This window comes from Macaca fascicularis, chromosome 15 (assembly GCF_037993035.2).
Source record: "Macaca fascicularis isolate 582-1 chromosome 15, T2T-MFA8v1.1".
Classification (NCBI taxonomy): domain Eukaryota; kingdom Metazoa; phylum Chordata; class Mammalia; order Primates; family Cercopithecidae; genus Macaca; species Macaca fascicularis.
This window is the reverse complement of record NC_088389.1, coordinates 91,972,825-91,989,074: the sequence shown is the minus strand read 5'-3', so window position 1 is coordinate 91,989,074 and position 16,250 is coordinate 91,972,825. Positions and strand designations below refer to the sequence as shown.

The 16,250-nt window shown below is 37.1% G+C and overlaps 1 protein-coding gene across 17 annotated transcripts in view; it reads left to right on the top strand.

The window, feature by feature from the left end:
* The window catches only part of KDM4C (lysine demethylase 4C), a 417,412-nt gene that overhangs the window by 283,823 nt on the left and 117,339 nt on the right, over positions 1-16,250 (top strand). For 13 of the 17 annotated variants that reach the window (XR_012424700.1, XR_012424701.1, XR_012424703.1 and 10 more), the window contains 2 exons: positions 5,073-5,128; positions 7,462-7,570. Coding sequence is in view for 10 of the 17 variants with exons in the window: in XM_074017509.1 (XP_073873610.1) it covers positions 5,073-5,128; positions 7,462-7,570 (165 nt within the window). In the remaining 7 variants the exon portion in view is untranslated. The remainder of the gene's footprint in view (positions 1-5,072; positions 5,129-7,461; positions 7,571-16,250) is intronic. The other 4 variants (XR_012424704.1, XR_010581569.1, XR_010581570.1 and 1 more) reach the window with 1 other exon arrangement.

The following is a 16,250-nucleotide window of genomic DNA, read 5'->3' as shown; positions in this document are numbered from 1 at the left end:
TTTCAGAGTTGAGCTGGCAACTTTTAAGAACTATGGAATATCTTTTGCTTTTTAGACCACAGTTGCCTGGACGTTGGGTTCCTGGAATTTTCTTTTCTCTCCAGTTCTATTTCTTGCTTTTTGTACCTTAAGAGGATTATTCGTCACAGATCCATATTTTTTGTTTCCCACTAAACAGCTACACTGAGGTTATGTACTGACAATGTTATATTTACGTTATCTAGAACCAGTTAATCTTGTGCATGTTTAACTGTTGTACCTTTTGTATTTAGTGCGTGCTTAGTCAGTGTTTTCCATATATTAACTAATTTAGAGAAGTACTGTTTTTTTCCACTATAGGTAAAGTATCTGAAGCACAGAGGTTGAGTAACTGATCACAATCATAAGAGTAATAAATGGCAGAACGTTGATTTAAACCTGGCTATCTGCTCTATATTAAACACTGTGATATGGTATGGCTGTCCAGTTTCACTGTTCTTCTTCTCAGTTAAATTTGATTCATTTAGCCTGAGGTTATATTGCACAGCATAACTAAAATGTTGGTTTGTTTCAAATGGTATCATTACTTGGAAGGATAAAGTAGGGAAAATTTAATGATGTTATACCAAATAGATGTTTTATTAGCTAGATTAACGAAACAAATAGGAACACAAATTGTTATATGCTGCCGGGAACACAATTTTTTACGATATGGGTTCTTTTGCAGGGATTGTGTTTTGAAAAGAAGTTCTTGATTATTTATGGAAATGAGCACATGGAGACTTGGTAATGCCTCTGCCGGTATCATCTTCATGTTTTGTTTAAGTACATACAAGAACTTTCTTCTTGTCAGTTGTGAGCTTCACAGGGCAGGCATCGTTTCTTGTTTATTTTTGCACTCTGCTTTGATACCTTATGCCTTGCCTTATACTTTGGGGCAGAAGATGCTAGAGAAAAGGTGCATGGACATTTGGATTAGGCAGACATGAGTTTGAATCTCAGTTGTTCTCCTTGCTGATTGGATCATGTCTTGGAAAGCTTTAACCCATGGTCCTGATCTAGCCCACTGCCTATTTTTGTAATTAACAATGTTGTTGGCATATAGACACAACCAGTAGTTTAAATATTTTCCTCCAGTGGCAGAGTTGAGTGGTTACAACTACTCTATAGTTGTGCAAAGTCTAAACTAGTAAATATCTAGTCATTTACAGAAAAAGTTTGATAACTTTTGGGTTGGATGATTTTAGGAATACCACTTAATCTTTTGAATCTGAGTTTCTTTATTAAGTGAAATAATGAATTACCTAATAAATTTGTGTTAAAGAAGGGAGGTGAAGTATATGAAATTTTTGGCATGGTACCTGGAATGCATTAGGCTTTCAATACATGTCTGTGTTCTTCTAATTTTTATTCTTGATATCAAGTTTAATGACTCAGTGTCTTGATGGATACTCTAGAACTTTCCTACCTTCTCCTTAACTTCTTTCATTGAAAGATTTGAAGGAAAATGATACAGGTACAATTACTCTGTTTTGTGTAGTGCCTTTACTAGTGTCAGGCTTTGTAGATTCTTAAGAAAACTTGGGCTGCTTTTTGAGTGAGAGTTAACTTGTTAATTTTTAGAGATAGCAATTTGTTCTCTGACAGTAAAGTACTATTTAAAAAGGAAAGAAAGGTTAAACATTGTCTTACAGTAAAGTACTATTTAAAAAAGGAAAGAAAGGTTAAAAGTTGTCTTATCTGGTATGTTTTCTACTGGGCTTTAAACATAGGTATATAATGAAACTACAAATTAATGAATGGACAGGTTGGCATCTTTATGTTTTTACCAGATCAACTAGTTTGACCCTCTGAGGGACATTGAGTCAAACAAATGATGTAACTTGACATGACTTTCATTGTTTCCTACTTTTTTTTTTTCAAAATTGGGAGAAGAGAACAGAAACTGTGATATCATATAAATAACTTACGAGTGTACCTGGCCATGAATATTTTTGTTCTTTACAAAGAAATAAGATTTCTCAAGTAAATCATGGCAAAAATAACTTTGTCAACTCACTAAAGCCTGCAGCATACTTTCCTTAGAAAGTCCCAGTATGTGAAAATGGTCTTTGCATTTTATTAATCCTTTGTTAACTTTCAAGATTTTCACTCTTCCCTGTTTTGCCATGTTTTGTTATTTATTTAACAAACTCATATTAAGGGTATACTCTCTATTGGATATCATAATAGAGTAAGAGCAATTAACCTGACAGATATTCTCATAGCACTCAGTGAGTTTACAGTTTAGTGAGGGCAGCAGATAGCATGCAACAAATAGTTGCAAGAGTAATAAAGCTAATAAAAGGGGAGTATCAGTGGGAATGCCTGAGATAGAAGTACCTGAGCCAAGGGATTGGGGATTCTTGTTTGAGGGAGTAACATTTAGGTCGAGATGTCAAGAATGTGCTTAGTTTATTGATGAGTGGCACAGGCTGGCTCTGAAGTGTTTAGGACAGAAGGAACCTCGTGGAGGTCCTTGAGGCGTCTAAACACAGTGAAGCTGGCCAAGACCAAGACCTGATGATTCTAGCCATCTGAGGCCATATAAATATTGAGAAGCATTAAAAACCTTCTCTCATGGGGTTCAGAGTAGCTCTGGGTGGCTATTGCAATAGTTTAGGTCTCGTGAAGGATACTGGGGCTATCAGCGAATGGCAGTGATGATGGAGAGAACAGGGTGGATTTGGAGGTGGGATTGACAGAATTCAGTTGATTGGATCTAAAAGATGAGAGGAAAAATATGTCTTCCAATATGAGCTAGAATGGATAGTGGGCACCACTGATGGAAAACAGTGGGGGAGTACAGGCTTGAGAAGAAGAGAGTTCAGTTTTGCATGTGTGTTTGAGATGCCTGTGGCACTGTCAGCCAGACACCTCAGGGAATTAAGGTGTGAGCCATTGGCCTATAGAGAGTGATCCGAATCAGGGTAGTGGATCAGATGCTCAGCAGGCATGTGTGGAGAGAGAAGTAATAGGGGCTATTACAGAAATTCCAGCATTTGAGGATAGTGAAAGAGAAGCCTGTGAAAGGAAGCTGAGAGTCAACTAGAGGCACAGGAGGACAGTGAGGAGTGTAAGGGTCATGGAAACCACAGGGAGAAAATGTTTCAGGAAGAATCAACAGTATTGTATGGTGCTAAGAGGTCAGGTGAACCAAGGACTTGGAATTGTCTATTAGATTCTGTGACTTGGAGGGGAGGCTAGAAAGAATGAGTTTCTTCTTGTGATGGTGGAGCATCTTAACTCCATTTAAAATCTTGAGCCTACACCTTGTATTTTAGAGGACTTTTTCCTCTTATTAGATTGGTGTTCTAGAACATGTGTACCTGTTAATGATCCTAATCAGGTGCTTTTGAGCAGCTTCCATGCTGCTGCGCTGTAGTTAACTTTCCTAACTTGTCCCTTTAGGCTTCTTCTCACTGCTAGTTTCATTAATCAGACATCTAATTCTCTTAGAGCCTGAGTCCTTCACAGTCCGCAACTCTTTGCTGCGTTCCCACTTTGAAACTAACATCTTCATGTGTACAATGAAAGCACTTGACCTCAAGTTTTGTTTCCTTTTTCATTCATTCATTTTCTTTCTCACCTCCTCTTTCTTTGTAGAAAGTATGTTAAATTACTGGAAAAATACCTAAAATTGAGAACTTATGAAATGAACTACCAGAGTTCTCATTTTCAGTATTTGGACTGTGAAATTTTGCTTTCTTGGTATGATTCATCAAAACCAGTTATTTCAAGGGCCTCTAGGATATGGCTTTGTGGTATGGATAGAGAAAATTCTTCATTGAATTGTTATTTCCTCGAGCTGGGTTTATAGTGGATTCAAATCAATACACACAATGTATCTCTTACTACTCTGAATCCAGGAATTTTCATATAGACGTACAGAGACTTTTCAGACACACAAGCCTGTTGGACATTTCTGGTTGTTTGCATTTATTACTGCCTAACAAAAGTTACATAGATACATGATTCTTTCAGTTGTTTTTGTATCGTTTTCCTCAGAAAAGTATAAGCTATGAAGTTTCACACCTCATTAATGGTAGATCAGTTAAGTGGATTCCTCGTAAAGCTAGGCAAAATTGTCAAATTTTGTTTAGGAACATCACTTTAGTGGACAGGGTAAAGAGGTTTTGTATATGAAGTTTGGAGGAAAAAACCCCAAATAAACTTCTTCCGATTTAAAAAATGTGTTAATGCAGAAAATTGTGAGGACAAGCTTGAAATTAAAAATTTTACTTTGGTATTTAATGTAAAAACAATTTAGGTCATGAGAGGGCAGTGCAGTGCTCTCTGGTCCTCCTTATCCTGGTCTTTTTCATGAGAGTGTAGTGAGAAATAACTAGTAAGATCTGTATTTGTAGCAATTGGAGTCATCTTGGAGTGGAAAATTACATTCTAAGCTAAGACACATAAGAATGCTGAGAGGATAAGCTTATGTGGGAAGAATAAAGCAAAACGTTTCTTGATGCTGTTTTCTTGGGCCGGATAGCTGGGGTTGATCAGGACACTTTTTCTAACACTGTTTGCCCACAGAAAGAGTGAGGCCCAAGTGTTACTTTGGTGAAAAGAGTATCGTTTAAAAATAGCCTCTTGCTTATTCTTGTATTAGAAAAAAGCCTGCCCACACTACATTCATTAGCCGCCCTGTATCCCGGAGTGAATTCCCAGAGCACAAGGCTACACCGTGTGTGTGCATTCTCTGCTCTAGAATTCTTGCACATACCTAGGTATGCAGACTAGGTTCTCTGGACTGCTGGGTTCTCTGTGTCACAGCTTTCCTTTGATGACAATGTCAATTTAAAATGATACCAGGTTCATGATGGTTCCCTCTGGGAGAATTTTACACCCTGAAATTTGAGGGGCATACCTTTACCATTCCCCCCTCCTCTATCTTTCTTTTTGAACTTCTCAGAGATAGACCTTCATGTAATTCCTGATAGTTTTAATTTTAGAATGAAAAATCAGGATTTCTGAGAATATTTAGATGAATGGTAATGACTTTTGTTGTGTGGGTCTGGTCATCATGTGGTATTTTCTTTTCCCTCCAGGAATGCTGTCTCTGCAATTTGAGAGGAGGTGCTCTTAAGCAAACGAAGAACAATAAGTAAGTAATACATTAACTGTGTTGAATTTCATTGTTTTTCTTTCTCCATTCTAGAACCTTTGGATGACAGTTCGCTTTACCTCTCATTATACATGTGGTTTCAAAGCTTTTGCTGCTCAGATCTGAGGTTGGAATTCTGTGCTTTAGAGACTTCTACTGTTAGCACTGTCATCTCGGCAGGGCAAGAGTAGTCCAAGTTACGCTTCTGTTCTTTGTATTTGAAGCCATGAAAAATAACCCCTCTTTTACTTACAGAGTTTTAAAAATGAAGGTAGCCCATATCATCCAGGTGCCATTAGAATCCTGGTGTTTAGTATGTTGAATGCTATTGGTCTGTTAAAAACAGGGCATACCTTCAGCCAGGCGTGGGGCCGGAGGCTGAGGCGGGAGAATGGCGTGAACCCGGGAGGCGGAGCTTGCAGTGAGCCGAGATCGCGCCACTACACTCCAGCCTGGGTGACAGAGCGAGACTCCATCTCAAAAAACAAACAAACAAACAAACAAACAAAAACAGGGCATACCCAAGAACGTGAAACTGTGATCTTTAGATAATTCAGTCATAACAATGATGATAAAACAAAACCATTTACTTTTTACATTAGCAAATTAACAAGAATATAAGTGTACTAAATTAGAAAATATTGAGAGAAAACATTGATACTAAGATTTAAAGGGATTAGGTGGAGAATATGAAGAGAGTCTTGAAAGAGAGTCACAAGTGAACATAAAAGGAAGGCAGTCTAGTTTTTATGACTGTTCTACATAGATTTTATTTTTTTTCATGACCAGGTTTTAATATTGAAAATGTGGCCAAAGCATATTATTACAGGGTATGCTGGAATAGAGACATGTCAAAATAATCTGGGCAGATTTTGCAGGCTGGCACTTGAGGGCCAGATTCAGGTCCAAGATATGTTTTGTAGGACCCATGCACCATTTTATAAATTGCATCTAAAATTTTTAAATTGAGAGATTTTTACATTAAAAATCCAGATTTTCATCTTTAATTGCAAATGATTGTATATCCCTATAAGGCAGTAATAACAGGTTGGGATAGCAGTGGGGCAGGTACTCCTCAGTTCACCATGATTTCCTGGTATATGTGTATTTGCTTACATTCCGCCTGGCCCCCTGGGCACTGGAGTTAGGACTCCTGGTGTAATGTAATGGTGGAGTTAGCATAATTCTCTACATGTGCACATGTTTCTGATTGCTGGGAAGGAGGAGTGAAGGTATTTATCATTATTACATTAATGAAATTTGTTGTAAGGAGCTGTAGGGTTTGCTTAATTTTTGAAAGATGATGTTTTTCCACAGTCCTGGTTGATATGATTTGCACTATACTAAAAAGTCTTCACTAGTTCTTGGATATTGCACTGGATGCCACACTGTGAGATGGTTTAGGTGGTTCCTGTATAAAGACAGGTGATAAGAAGTTTTCTTTCTGTGCTTGGACCACAACAAAAAGAAATAGTGTTTTCTATAGAATGATAGTATTTATTTCAGTGTGGAAGAATCCCCTGGTGGGGTTGATACTTGTTTTCTCTTCCTGTGGTCTTGAAAGACAGGATAGAGTCCAATGCTGTTTGAGTGAAGTAAATATGCTTTGGCTTAAAAATATGTTGATGGATTTGACAATTCTTTCAAGATCTCTTCAAGCCTCATGATTCTTTACATTTATTTTGGGATATAACATTTATGAGACATTTAATAGTATTAATGAGAAGTTGTCATTTTGCAGAAAGTGAAAAAAGTAGGAAACCAGGGTACAACATAAACTTCATTTCTCTTTGTCTCTGGGTCTCATTGATTATAGTAAGATTGCAGCGAGAAGCAATATAATTAAAGATTAGCATTAATTCTTTTGGAGAACTTTTGCTACTTGAACAAGTTTGCTTCATGACATTTGTATTATTTAAAAAGGTTATATGCTATACTCAGTTCATACCTTTTATTAATTGAACTAATCTCTTGGCACATATTGATTAGCTTAAGTACATTAAGCACATGCATATTCCAGCATCACGTGAAATAAGAAACCTACATTTCAGTGTTTTGCAGATCAAGTGTAGAAAAATATATGCACTTTGATAGGATAGAGTCCTGGGCCTTTACCAGCTCTTCATGGCACAATGTTGTTGGGCAGCTGTGGTACTGAGTCTGTCCAGGTATCATTCAGGAGGTTTACGGTTCAGAATCTGTTCATGATGGATTTAGGCTTTTGGCTTTCTTGCTCATCTGTGTATTTCCCGTCTGTGAGAACTGGCATCACAAAGTTGAAGTATGTAAGTTTAGGGAACTTTTGTTTATGTTTAATGTCTCCTTTCCTGTAGGTGGGCCCATGTCATGTGCGCCGTTGCGGTCCCAGAAGTTCGATTCACTAATGTCCCAGAAAGGACACAAATAGATGTAGGCAGAATACCTTTACAGAGGTTAAAATTGGTGAGTGGCAAAGCTTCTTTTTTACCTCATAAATCAGTGTTAATTTCAAGTTTGAATTTTTCCATTAATGCACACATTCCCAAGATATATTTTCTCCTAGTTTCCTTTTACTTTTCTACCCTTATTTTCCTTTAACCTAAATTTATTTATTCTTACACAATCTTTTCCTGTTATATTGTAAGTCTGCATATAACCTTCCTCAAATTCTGTCTGAAATGAGGAAAAAGGTAGTAATACATTTCCTGAATTAATGTGAACTTTCAAACTATAGGTTATCTGGTAAGATTTGTCAGTATTGGAGCTGAGCCATCTAACTAAATTGTTTAGATTTTTCTCACTTTTCTCACTTGACTCTCTTTGGTTGGTCTTAATCTAGCAAAATGTATCTAACCTAATTTCATTATCTCTTCTCCAAGAAGAGACACACAGAGAAATAAAGAGGCTTTTATTTTTACGAAAATATTTTCTCACTCTTGAATAGGTACAAGTCACTTAATAGGCCAAACTCTCTGACTTGTTCAGAAACTGTGTAAAAATCTTCCCGTTGGTTTCTGTTAAGAGTATTTTTCATTGAAAATATAGGCCTTTATTGTCTTTAACATTGAAGTAACTTTGTAGTTTTATTCAATTATGAGCCAACAGATCTTTAGTTTAGACCCTTATATTGCATATACCTAATTAGAACATTCCCCAGAGTACAACTGCATGACCTTAATGTATTGGAGCACGTCTTACAGGTGGACCTAAAACTCTAGAATTTCCTGAGTCCTTGTTTTCCACTGAAGGTCTTTCCACTGTACTGCATCTCAGGCACCATCGCTATGACTCTTTCTTCTTGACTGTTGCTTGTTTTCCCACTGTTCTTTTCCCCAGTGGGGAGCTGGGTGTGCCATCTCTGGGCCTCTCTTGCAGGAACTCACAATCTAGTCTCCTGTATTTTGTTTTCTGAGAAGTGAAAGTGAACACTGTTATTTGCCATCATACCTCCATCAAGAATTTCACTTCACTAGGAAATATGTGGGCCTTTCACGGAACTGAAGATTGCTGTGGGCTGATGTGAGTGTCGGGCTTAGGATGCTCAGCATGTGTAGTTGGAAGTTTTGTATTCTAAAATGGAAATGAGTGGGCATTTAAATTGCTCTCTAGAGGTCACAGTGACTGTCAGAAGAAGTAAGAAGGCAGTATAATTCTTCAGCTCCTGGACTTCCATAGGAAAGCTTAAAATCTCATACCCAGATTACCCAAAAAAAAAAAAAAAAAAAAAAAAAAAAAAAAAAGACACCAAAAAACAAACAAAAGGTTTGTAAGAATTAGGACTGTAAGACATGATATCCAAAAAACAGTTGAACTACCACATGTTAAATAATTTAATGTTTAGTGTGACAAATATTAACAAATGTTAACATTTCAATTTTTTTTTTTTCCTGATTATAAAAGTAATATATACTTGTCAAAATCCTACCACCACCTTTTAAAATCCCCTTTGTGTCTGCATTGTTACCAGTGCAGTACCCTCACAGGGAGTAGTCACTGCTCTTGAGGCTGCCTCCACGGGCCTATGTCTTGGCTTCTCTGGTCCATAAATACTTCCTTAAAGATTTAACGTTACCCGCATCAGTCCCAGAGGGTTTTTGAGAGAACAGCAGGGAAGGGCAGCAGGATTATTTCATCTACAGTCAGGTTGTTATGTCTAGAATGGTGAAGCTTGTCGCTTTCCTCACAATGCTGTGCTTCATCTTGATCGCGCATATCACAGGTTTCTCGTGGAACGTTTCCATCCTTAAGTGATCGGTACCTTTAGAAGAGCATGTCTTAACTGAATGTCGGATCACCTAAAGTCTATTCAAATGATAACATAGAGCTGTGGTTACAGATACAAACTGAGATCTGTGAAATATTTTTGGATGAAAATAGCAGCCTATAGACCAGATTATTTTTCATATAATTTTATATTTATGGAAAGTTTCTTAGAATGATCCTCATCAAAATGCTTCTAGTCGTTATCTTTAGTAGAATAATAATACGAGGAGCAACTTCAGTTGGGGGGAAGAATTACTCAGTTTGTATGACAGGGGCAATGACCAGAAGTCTGGATTCCTTTTCACCAAGAGTCCTCAGGAAGGAATCATCATCCTTGTGAGTCCACTGCAGTCCGTCGTCTGTGCCCCAGTCTTCACTGACGTTCTGTGGTGATCAGACTCAGAGAGGCTGGCTTTGAATAATACAGTTTACTTATGTGGGGGATGAAGCACACCTTTCCAGGGAATAGGATGCTCTGCCTGTATGTTGTTAAGGGTACACTTTCCTGACATAGGCATTCTTCTGAAGTTTAAATGGTAATCTAACAAGTTTAAGGCCGGCAGGAAAGCAGAGTAGTTTTGTGTGGTATTTCATCCAGGCCAAAGTAAGTCCAGGTAAGCTATTTTATTCTGCCTATTTCATAAATATATATGTGCCTGCTAGTGTCAGTTTCAGTATTTTTTCTGGAGCTGTGGGCATTCCTTTTCTGAACTCAACTGTCCACTCTGCCTTCCTGTTCATACAACTGGAAAATAATAAGAATTGTTTAGATATCATAATCAATTTATTTCACCAAACAGTTATCACTTATCTTGCCATGTAGTGTACATTTTTGAATAAGACACAGTTTTTGTTCTCTCAGCCTTGGCACTATTGACATTTTACAGCAGATAATTCTTTGTTGTGGAGGGACTGTCATGTGCATCATAGGATTCCAGCATCCTTCACCAAACAGGCATTGCCAGCCATCCCCTGGGAGGCAAAATCACTCTCATTTAAGAACCCATGGTTCTACAGCGAAGATATAGACAGAAAGAGAACATTTTCAATATTTGCCATTTTTACAGAATATCTTGGTTGGAAGAACTGAATTCAAGACTGACAGAACAGAAATTATTAAATGTTTTGAAAAACAATCCTGGAATTTTTTTCTTTTTTCAAATCGAAATTTCTTTTTCGTCAGCAAAGCAATAAAGCCTGGTAACATGTGAATATTAGCTACTATGTACTTATTAATCATATAGTCTGATTTAGCAATTTAACATTACCTGTTCTTGTAGAAATTGAACAACCAAATTGAATACTAATAGAGTTTCACCTAAGATTAAAATTCTGTGATATATGTGTATGGGCACATAGTAGTCACTGAGTAAATATTTATGAAATGAATAAAAGGCAGTAAATCATTATTCATTATTTGTGCTTCCGGCTTAAAATGACTGTGGCTGGAGAAGTGTGAGCAGACAATAACAAATGGCCTGTGCCTTTCAACGGTTTCTCCTTTAAATGTAACAGTAGAGAATTCTCTGCATACTGCTCTAAAGCAAGGCATTACTTAACTTATCTGCATCACAGGGGACATATGATTAAATTGTAGAGCCCAGCAGTACTCCAGAGAGCCTATGAAACATGCATGCAGTACTCGTCTTGTTGGTTGAAAATTCTGATCTTGGAACTTTTGGTCAGCTGGGGATTGAAAACCGAGTGGACAAGTGGTTCATCCCTGAAGCAGCAGCAAGGGCTGCATCTCTTCAGTACCCACCAGGTGGTGCTGCTGCACCAGTTTCTTAACGTTGCTCTTAAACTGCCACTTCCCTTCTCTAGTGCCTCACCAGGGCTCTGGCCACACCTGCAGACAGAGAGAGAGCACGAGCGAGAGATTGTTGTACACTGGGGTGCTTTAGCCCAAGGGATGGCAGTAGGGCATCGAAAGTGCTGCTCGTGATGCATTCGAAGTGTTGAATTCCAAAGGACAGCTTTTTAGTTTAGTTTTTCATTTAGCTGTATAAAAAGAGCTGCTTTCCCTTGGGGCAAGTTAGAGTTTTTCTGAATAAGTAATAAACAACAGTAGTAAAAGCTAGTAACTGCAAGAGGCTAATAGAATGACTGGTGAGTAAGCGTAAGTTTAAAATGTCTTCCAATATATGAAGGCTGTTTATTTTTAAAATGCTCATTATTAGCAGTCTTTCTAGAATATGAAATACTGGAATTTATGCAGAGATATTTGAATATTTTGGTAACATTGTTGTTAGTCTTTTATTTATTCAGAGTTTCAGCCTACAACTTTTGAAAAGCTCCTCTGTTAAATTATTTGTGCAAAGAGAATTTTGTGGAGGATACAGGAAAGGATTTGTTTACTTGAGCAGATTTTTTCTCTTATGTATAATGGCCAGTTTTTAAAAAATGACGACAAATGGAAAACAAGTCTTTTGGTGCTCTTCTGTGGATTTGTTGATCCCAAAATGGTGTGTGCTTCATGGAGATCCTTAGCTCATCCAACCACCTTGCTTGATAATGTCACGGGTGTGGCCTTTGTTCATCATACAATTAAATGGACAACAATGATGGCATTAGACTTATCTTCAAGACATTCTGTTTTCTTGTATTTCTGTGTCCAATTTTAAATACTTTAATAATTAACTTTTAAAAACCTAAAACATTTTAATGAAAAATAAGTTTGGCTGTAGTGATCTCCATCCAATTAAATTTGTTTTTTCTTTCCTTTTCTTTAACAATATTTCACTTTTGTGTGGAGTAATTAAAGTAATTGCTGCCCAGCTAAAAAAATGCTACAGGTTGCTATCCAAAACTACCAGGTTGTTAAGTAGAGTCATCCTGTTACAGGGAAGAAATAAAAATGTTAACAAATCTTAAGAAATGAAAAGTTAGCTGAATGGGCTAAGGACTGTCATATCCTTAAATGACCTTCCCTTAAATTTTATAATGAAATCTAAGCTTTTTACGGTGATCTGCTTCCAAACCCTACCACCTTCTTCCTTCTGTGTGATCAAACAACAAAAACATCATTTGTTATCTCTAAAGTCCCATCCTTAATTCTTCTTCCTGATCATTTTTAAATTGTAAAAACAAAATAGGCCATTCTGTCTTAATGTGTGTTTTCCTAAAGGAAGAACCAGTTTCCCTGTCAGCTTCAGGATTCTTCTGATATTTAATGCAGGTTTTATATTACTTAGTATTTTTATTACCTGCCCGTTAGAATAAATCGCTTCTGAATGACTTCACTGTATGGGAAAAGTAATCCTTAAGGCAAGTCCTATTAAAATCCCTTCCCTGTGCCCTGCAGCACCTTCTCTGTTCACCAAAAGAATATGCGAGGATTGGCACTTCGTAGTACAATAGGAGGCTGCTGAGGACATTTCCTTCTTCCCATGTAAGTGTGCTTCAGGGATAGCCCGTCTAGGGATTTGTGTGAAGTCACAGGTGATTCGTGTGCCTGAGGCACTTGGAGGACTTGAAAGAAAAGAATTAACCTCAGGTGGTATAGATTTAGAATTTATTCAGAATTTTTTCCTTTTCTTCTTTCTGTCTTTTGTTTTCTCTACTAGTATGATTGATTGGCCATAGTCATAACTGAATCTCTGGAAGAAGAGCAAAATTGTGCACAGACAAAAACAAAGAAACGTCGAGATGTATAAAACACACATTAAGACAGAATGGCCTATTTTGTTTTTACAATTTAAAAATGATCAGGAAGAAGAATTAAGGATGGGACTTTAGAGATAACAAATGATGTTTTTGTAGTATGATCACACAGAAGGAAGAAGGCGGTAGGGTTTGGAAGCAGATCACCGTAAAAATCTTAGATTTCATTATAAAATTTAAGGGAAGGACATTTTAAAAATCTAGCAAAAGGAATAAAAATATAGTATGGATTTCTGGTAGTTGCTGTATGTTTACCATCAATGTTTATTGTATACATTGATCATTTCCTGCAGCTTAAATTAATTAAAGATCTGTGGTATTTTTGTAAGTAAGCTAGCAAAGCAGGTTTGTGGGCTTTAAGAAATCTTAGGAAGTTGTAGCAGACCCTAAATGCAACCATTAGTTTTAAATACTCTATTTGGAGATAAAGTTTTCAAATAGGCTGTTGTATGAATATTTAAATATTAAATCACATCTTTCAGTGCAGTGGATGTCTGTTTTGATTGCTGTCATTGCATAAAAAAACTTGGCATTGAGACCAGCCTGGCCGACATGGTGAAACCCCATCTCTACTAAAAATACAAAAAGTAGCCAGGTGTGCGTGGTGCTTGCTTGTAGTCCCAGCTACTCGGGAGCCTGAGGCAGGAGAATTGCTTGAACCCGGGTGGCGGAAGTTGCAATGAACCGATATCGTGCCGCTGCATTCCATCCTGGCGACAGAGCGAGAGTCCCTCTCAAAAAACAAACAAAAACAAAAAACTTGGCATCGTTCATTGGTCACAAATGCATCTGTCCTCACAGTGGTGTAGCATGGTGCCTTTGGTTTCTGTATCTTTATTCCTTTCTAGGATTTTTACATTTGAAATCCTATTTCTACAAGCAAATAGAGGGAGAAATGAATTTTGGAATAGCAGAATTTGCCCCTGGGCACTTGATGACCTCTGATTTGTATTTGACAAGTGCACGAAGCACAGGCACAAGTGTTCTCTGAATGAAGAACATTATTTTGAAAAGGAATTTACACTGCAATGATGACTGAGCTACAAGCCTTTCAGTATCTGGCTGAGACCATACTATTCTGCTTAGAAGCCTCTGTACACTTTAAAATTTGTACCTGAAGGCAAATAATAGTGAACCTGAAAGCCAAAGATTATAGTTTTGAAAGGTACATCAATTCTGAAAATAGAGTAGTTTCACTGTGATATTCCATCTCAAGAGTTGAATCAAGGGGGAAAAATACAATCACGCTTCCTGTTTCTTAGACGAAGGCGCATGTTCTCTTGCTAACTTGACTCATGTTATCAGATGTACTGAATACTAAAAATAGAATTATTAAGAGATAAAGATGGGCTCTGCCTCTTGTGCTGTGAGATCACTCAGAGTTCTATTTAGTTAATGTTACAGCAATGTTCATGAGCAACTTGGCTTTCTTTCTAAAGGAATCAAGGTTGTATTTGACAGGGCCTCTGTTAATGCATTTTAGGAAATGTAGAGACATTGATTATCTTTCATCATGCTAAAAGAAAAGAAGTGGTGTTGTAAAGGCAATCAGAAAAAGTCATTATGTTCCACATTAACTCATGTACCAATTTATTCACAGGCTCAGGTATTTTTAAAGACGGAGAAGTTCTAAGAAAATAATAAACATTGACAATAATGAGAAAACTTATTGCTTAAACAGTGATCAGTAATGTTAATGTGCACAAAATGTGCTTTGAATAGTGAACTATTCTAAAGGAGGAGTAAGAGTTACTATACTACAGATGAGATGGTTGTGGTATGATATATGGTGTCCTATTATTTAATACTGCCAGTATAAAATTATATAACATCATTAAGATAATGTTCTTCAGGATTTCAACATACACATGTCTCCAACTTTGTAAGGTTTTTAAATAAGTGTAGTGCAAAAAAAATAGTACATTAGTAGCTGTATAGTACTTAACTGTCAGAATGATTTGCTACAGGGACTAGATCCTATTGCAAGCTGTCAAATTTGTATATTGCTGTAATACCAAACCATAAAATCTTTTGAGTAAAATGGAAAATGTCAGATGGGCATGACTACAAATAATATACTTTCTGAAGGCTGTAGATGTCTATAGGAGGAAATGTGTAAATGCATGAAATGTTATCTTGTTACTATGGATTTTTCTTTATCTGTTGAGAGAAAAACTGTGAGGCAAAAGGAAATTGATTGGAGCCTTTAAATTTTCAGTTTTGAAGTCATTTTTTTCCTGAGGACTAATTTTAAAAACATTATTAGACAGATAAGTAGAACTTCAGATAATTCATGATTAAAGAGTGTTGTGAAAAAATATTCTTATTTTCTTACTTGCATTGCTGAATGGTCCAGTTTTTTCTGATCTTGTCTGTGTGAGTAGTGATTACTGACGGATCTTTTAATTGAGTGAGTGAGCCAGGCTGGAGTTTCCGAGACAGGGTCACTCCTTTCACTCTGGTACTGCCTGGGTCAATACCAACAAACACATACCAAACTGAGGCAGCTGTTAGACAGCTCTAAACAGTCTGTAGGGTTTTGCTTGGTCAACAGTGATTGAAAGCAGAGAGATTATAGTTTTGGAAAGGTACGGTCATTGTTGTATAACAAAGAATTCATTATTCTTTGTTTTTCTGAGAAGAAGGGGGTCAGGACTTGGTTACTTTTCTTTGTTTCATATTTTAATGTAAATTAGGTTATTCGTTTCCTCAGAAGGGTATGTTTTAAAAATCCACAAAGAAAGCTTTTTGTGTAAAGTGAGAACATTTTCATACTTGGAGTTATAATTTCACTGTGGTATATTTTAGGTGTGGTCCCACAATTAAGTGAGGTCTTTAACATGAGCTCCTGGTTAGACATAGATACTAGGACTGTTTTAGCCAGCCATGGACTGGATTTATTGATCTCAATATCAAAGTTTCTCTGCATTCATCTGTATCACGCTTTAGATCACGTAATTATAAGAAGCCTCCCTTCGGTTGAGATGGAGAGTGCAGGCTCTGGGTTAAGACTGCCTGAGCCCTGTATCCTCCACTTGGGCAACCTTGGCTATGCAGATTAACCGTCTGAAGCTCATCTGTAAACTATGGTGGTTGTGAGGATGAAATGAAAACGTTAACAGTCTGACATATAGTTTGCACTCAAAGAATGTTAGCAGTATTAGCTATTATTCTCTTAAGTGCTTTTTTTCCCCTTTATTTTTCTAACACTGTTACG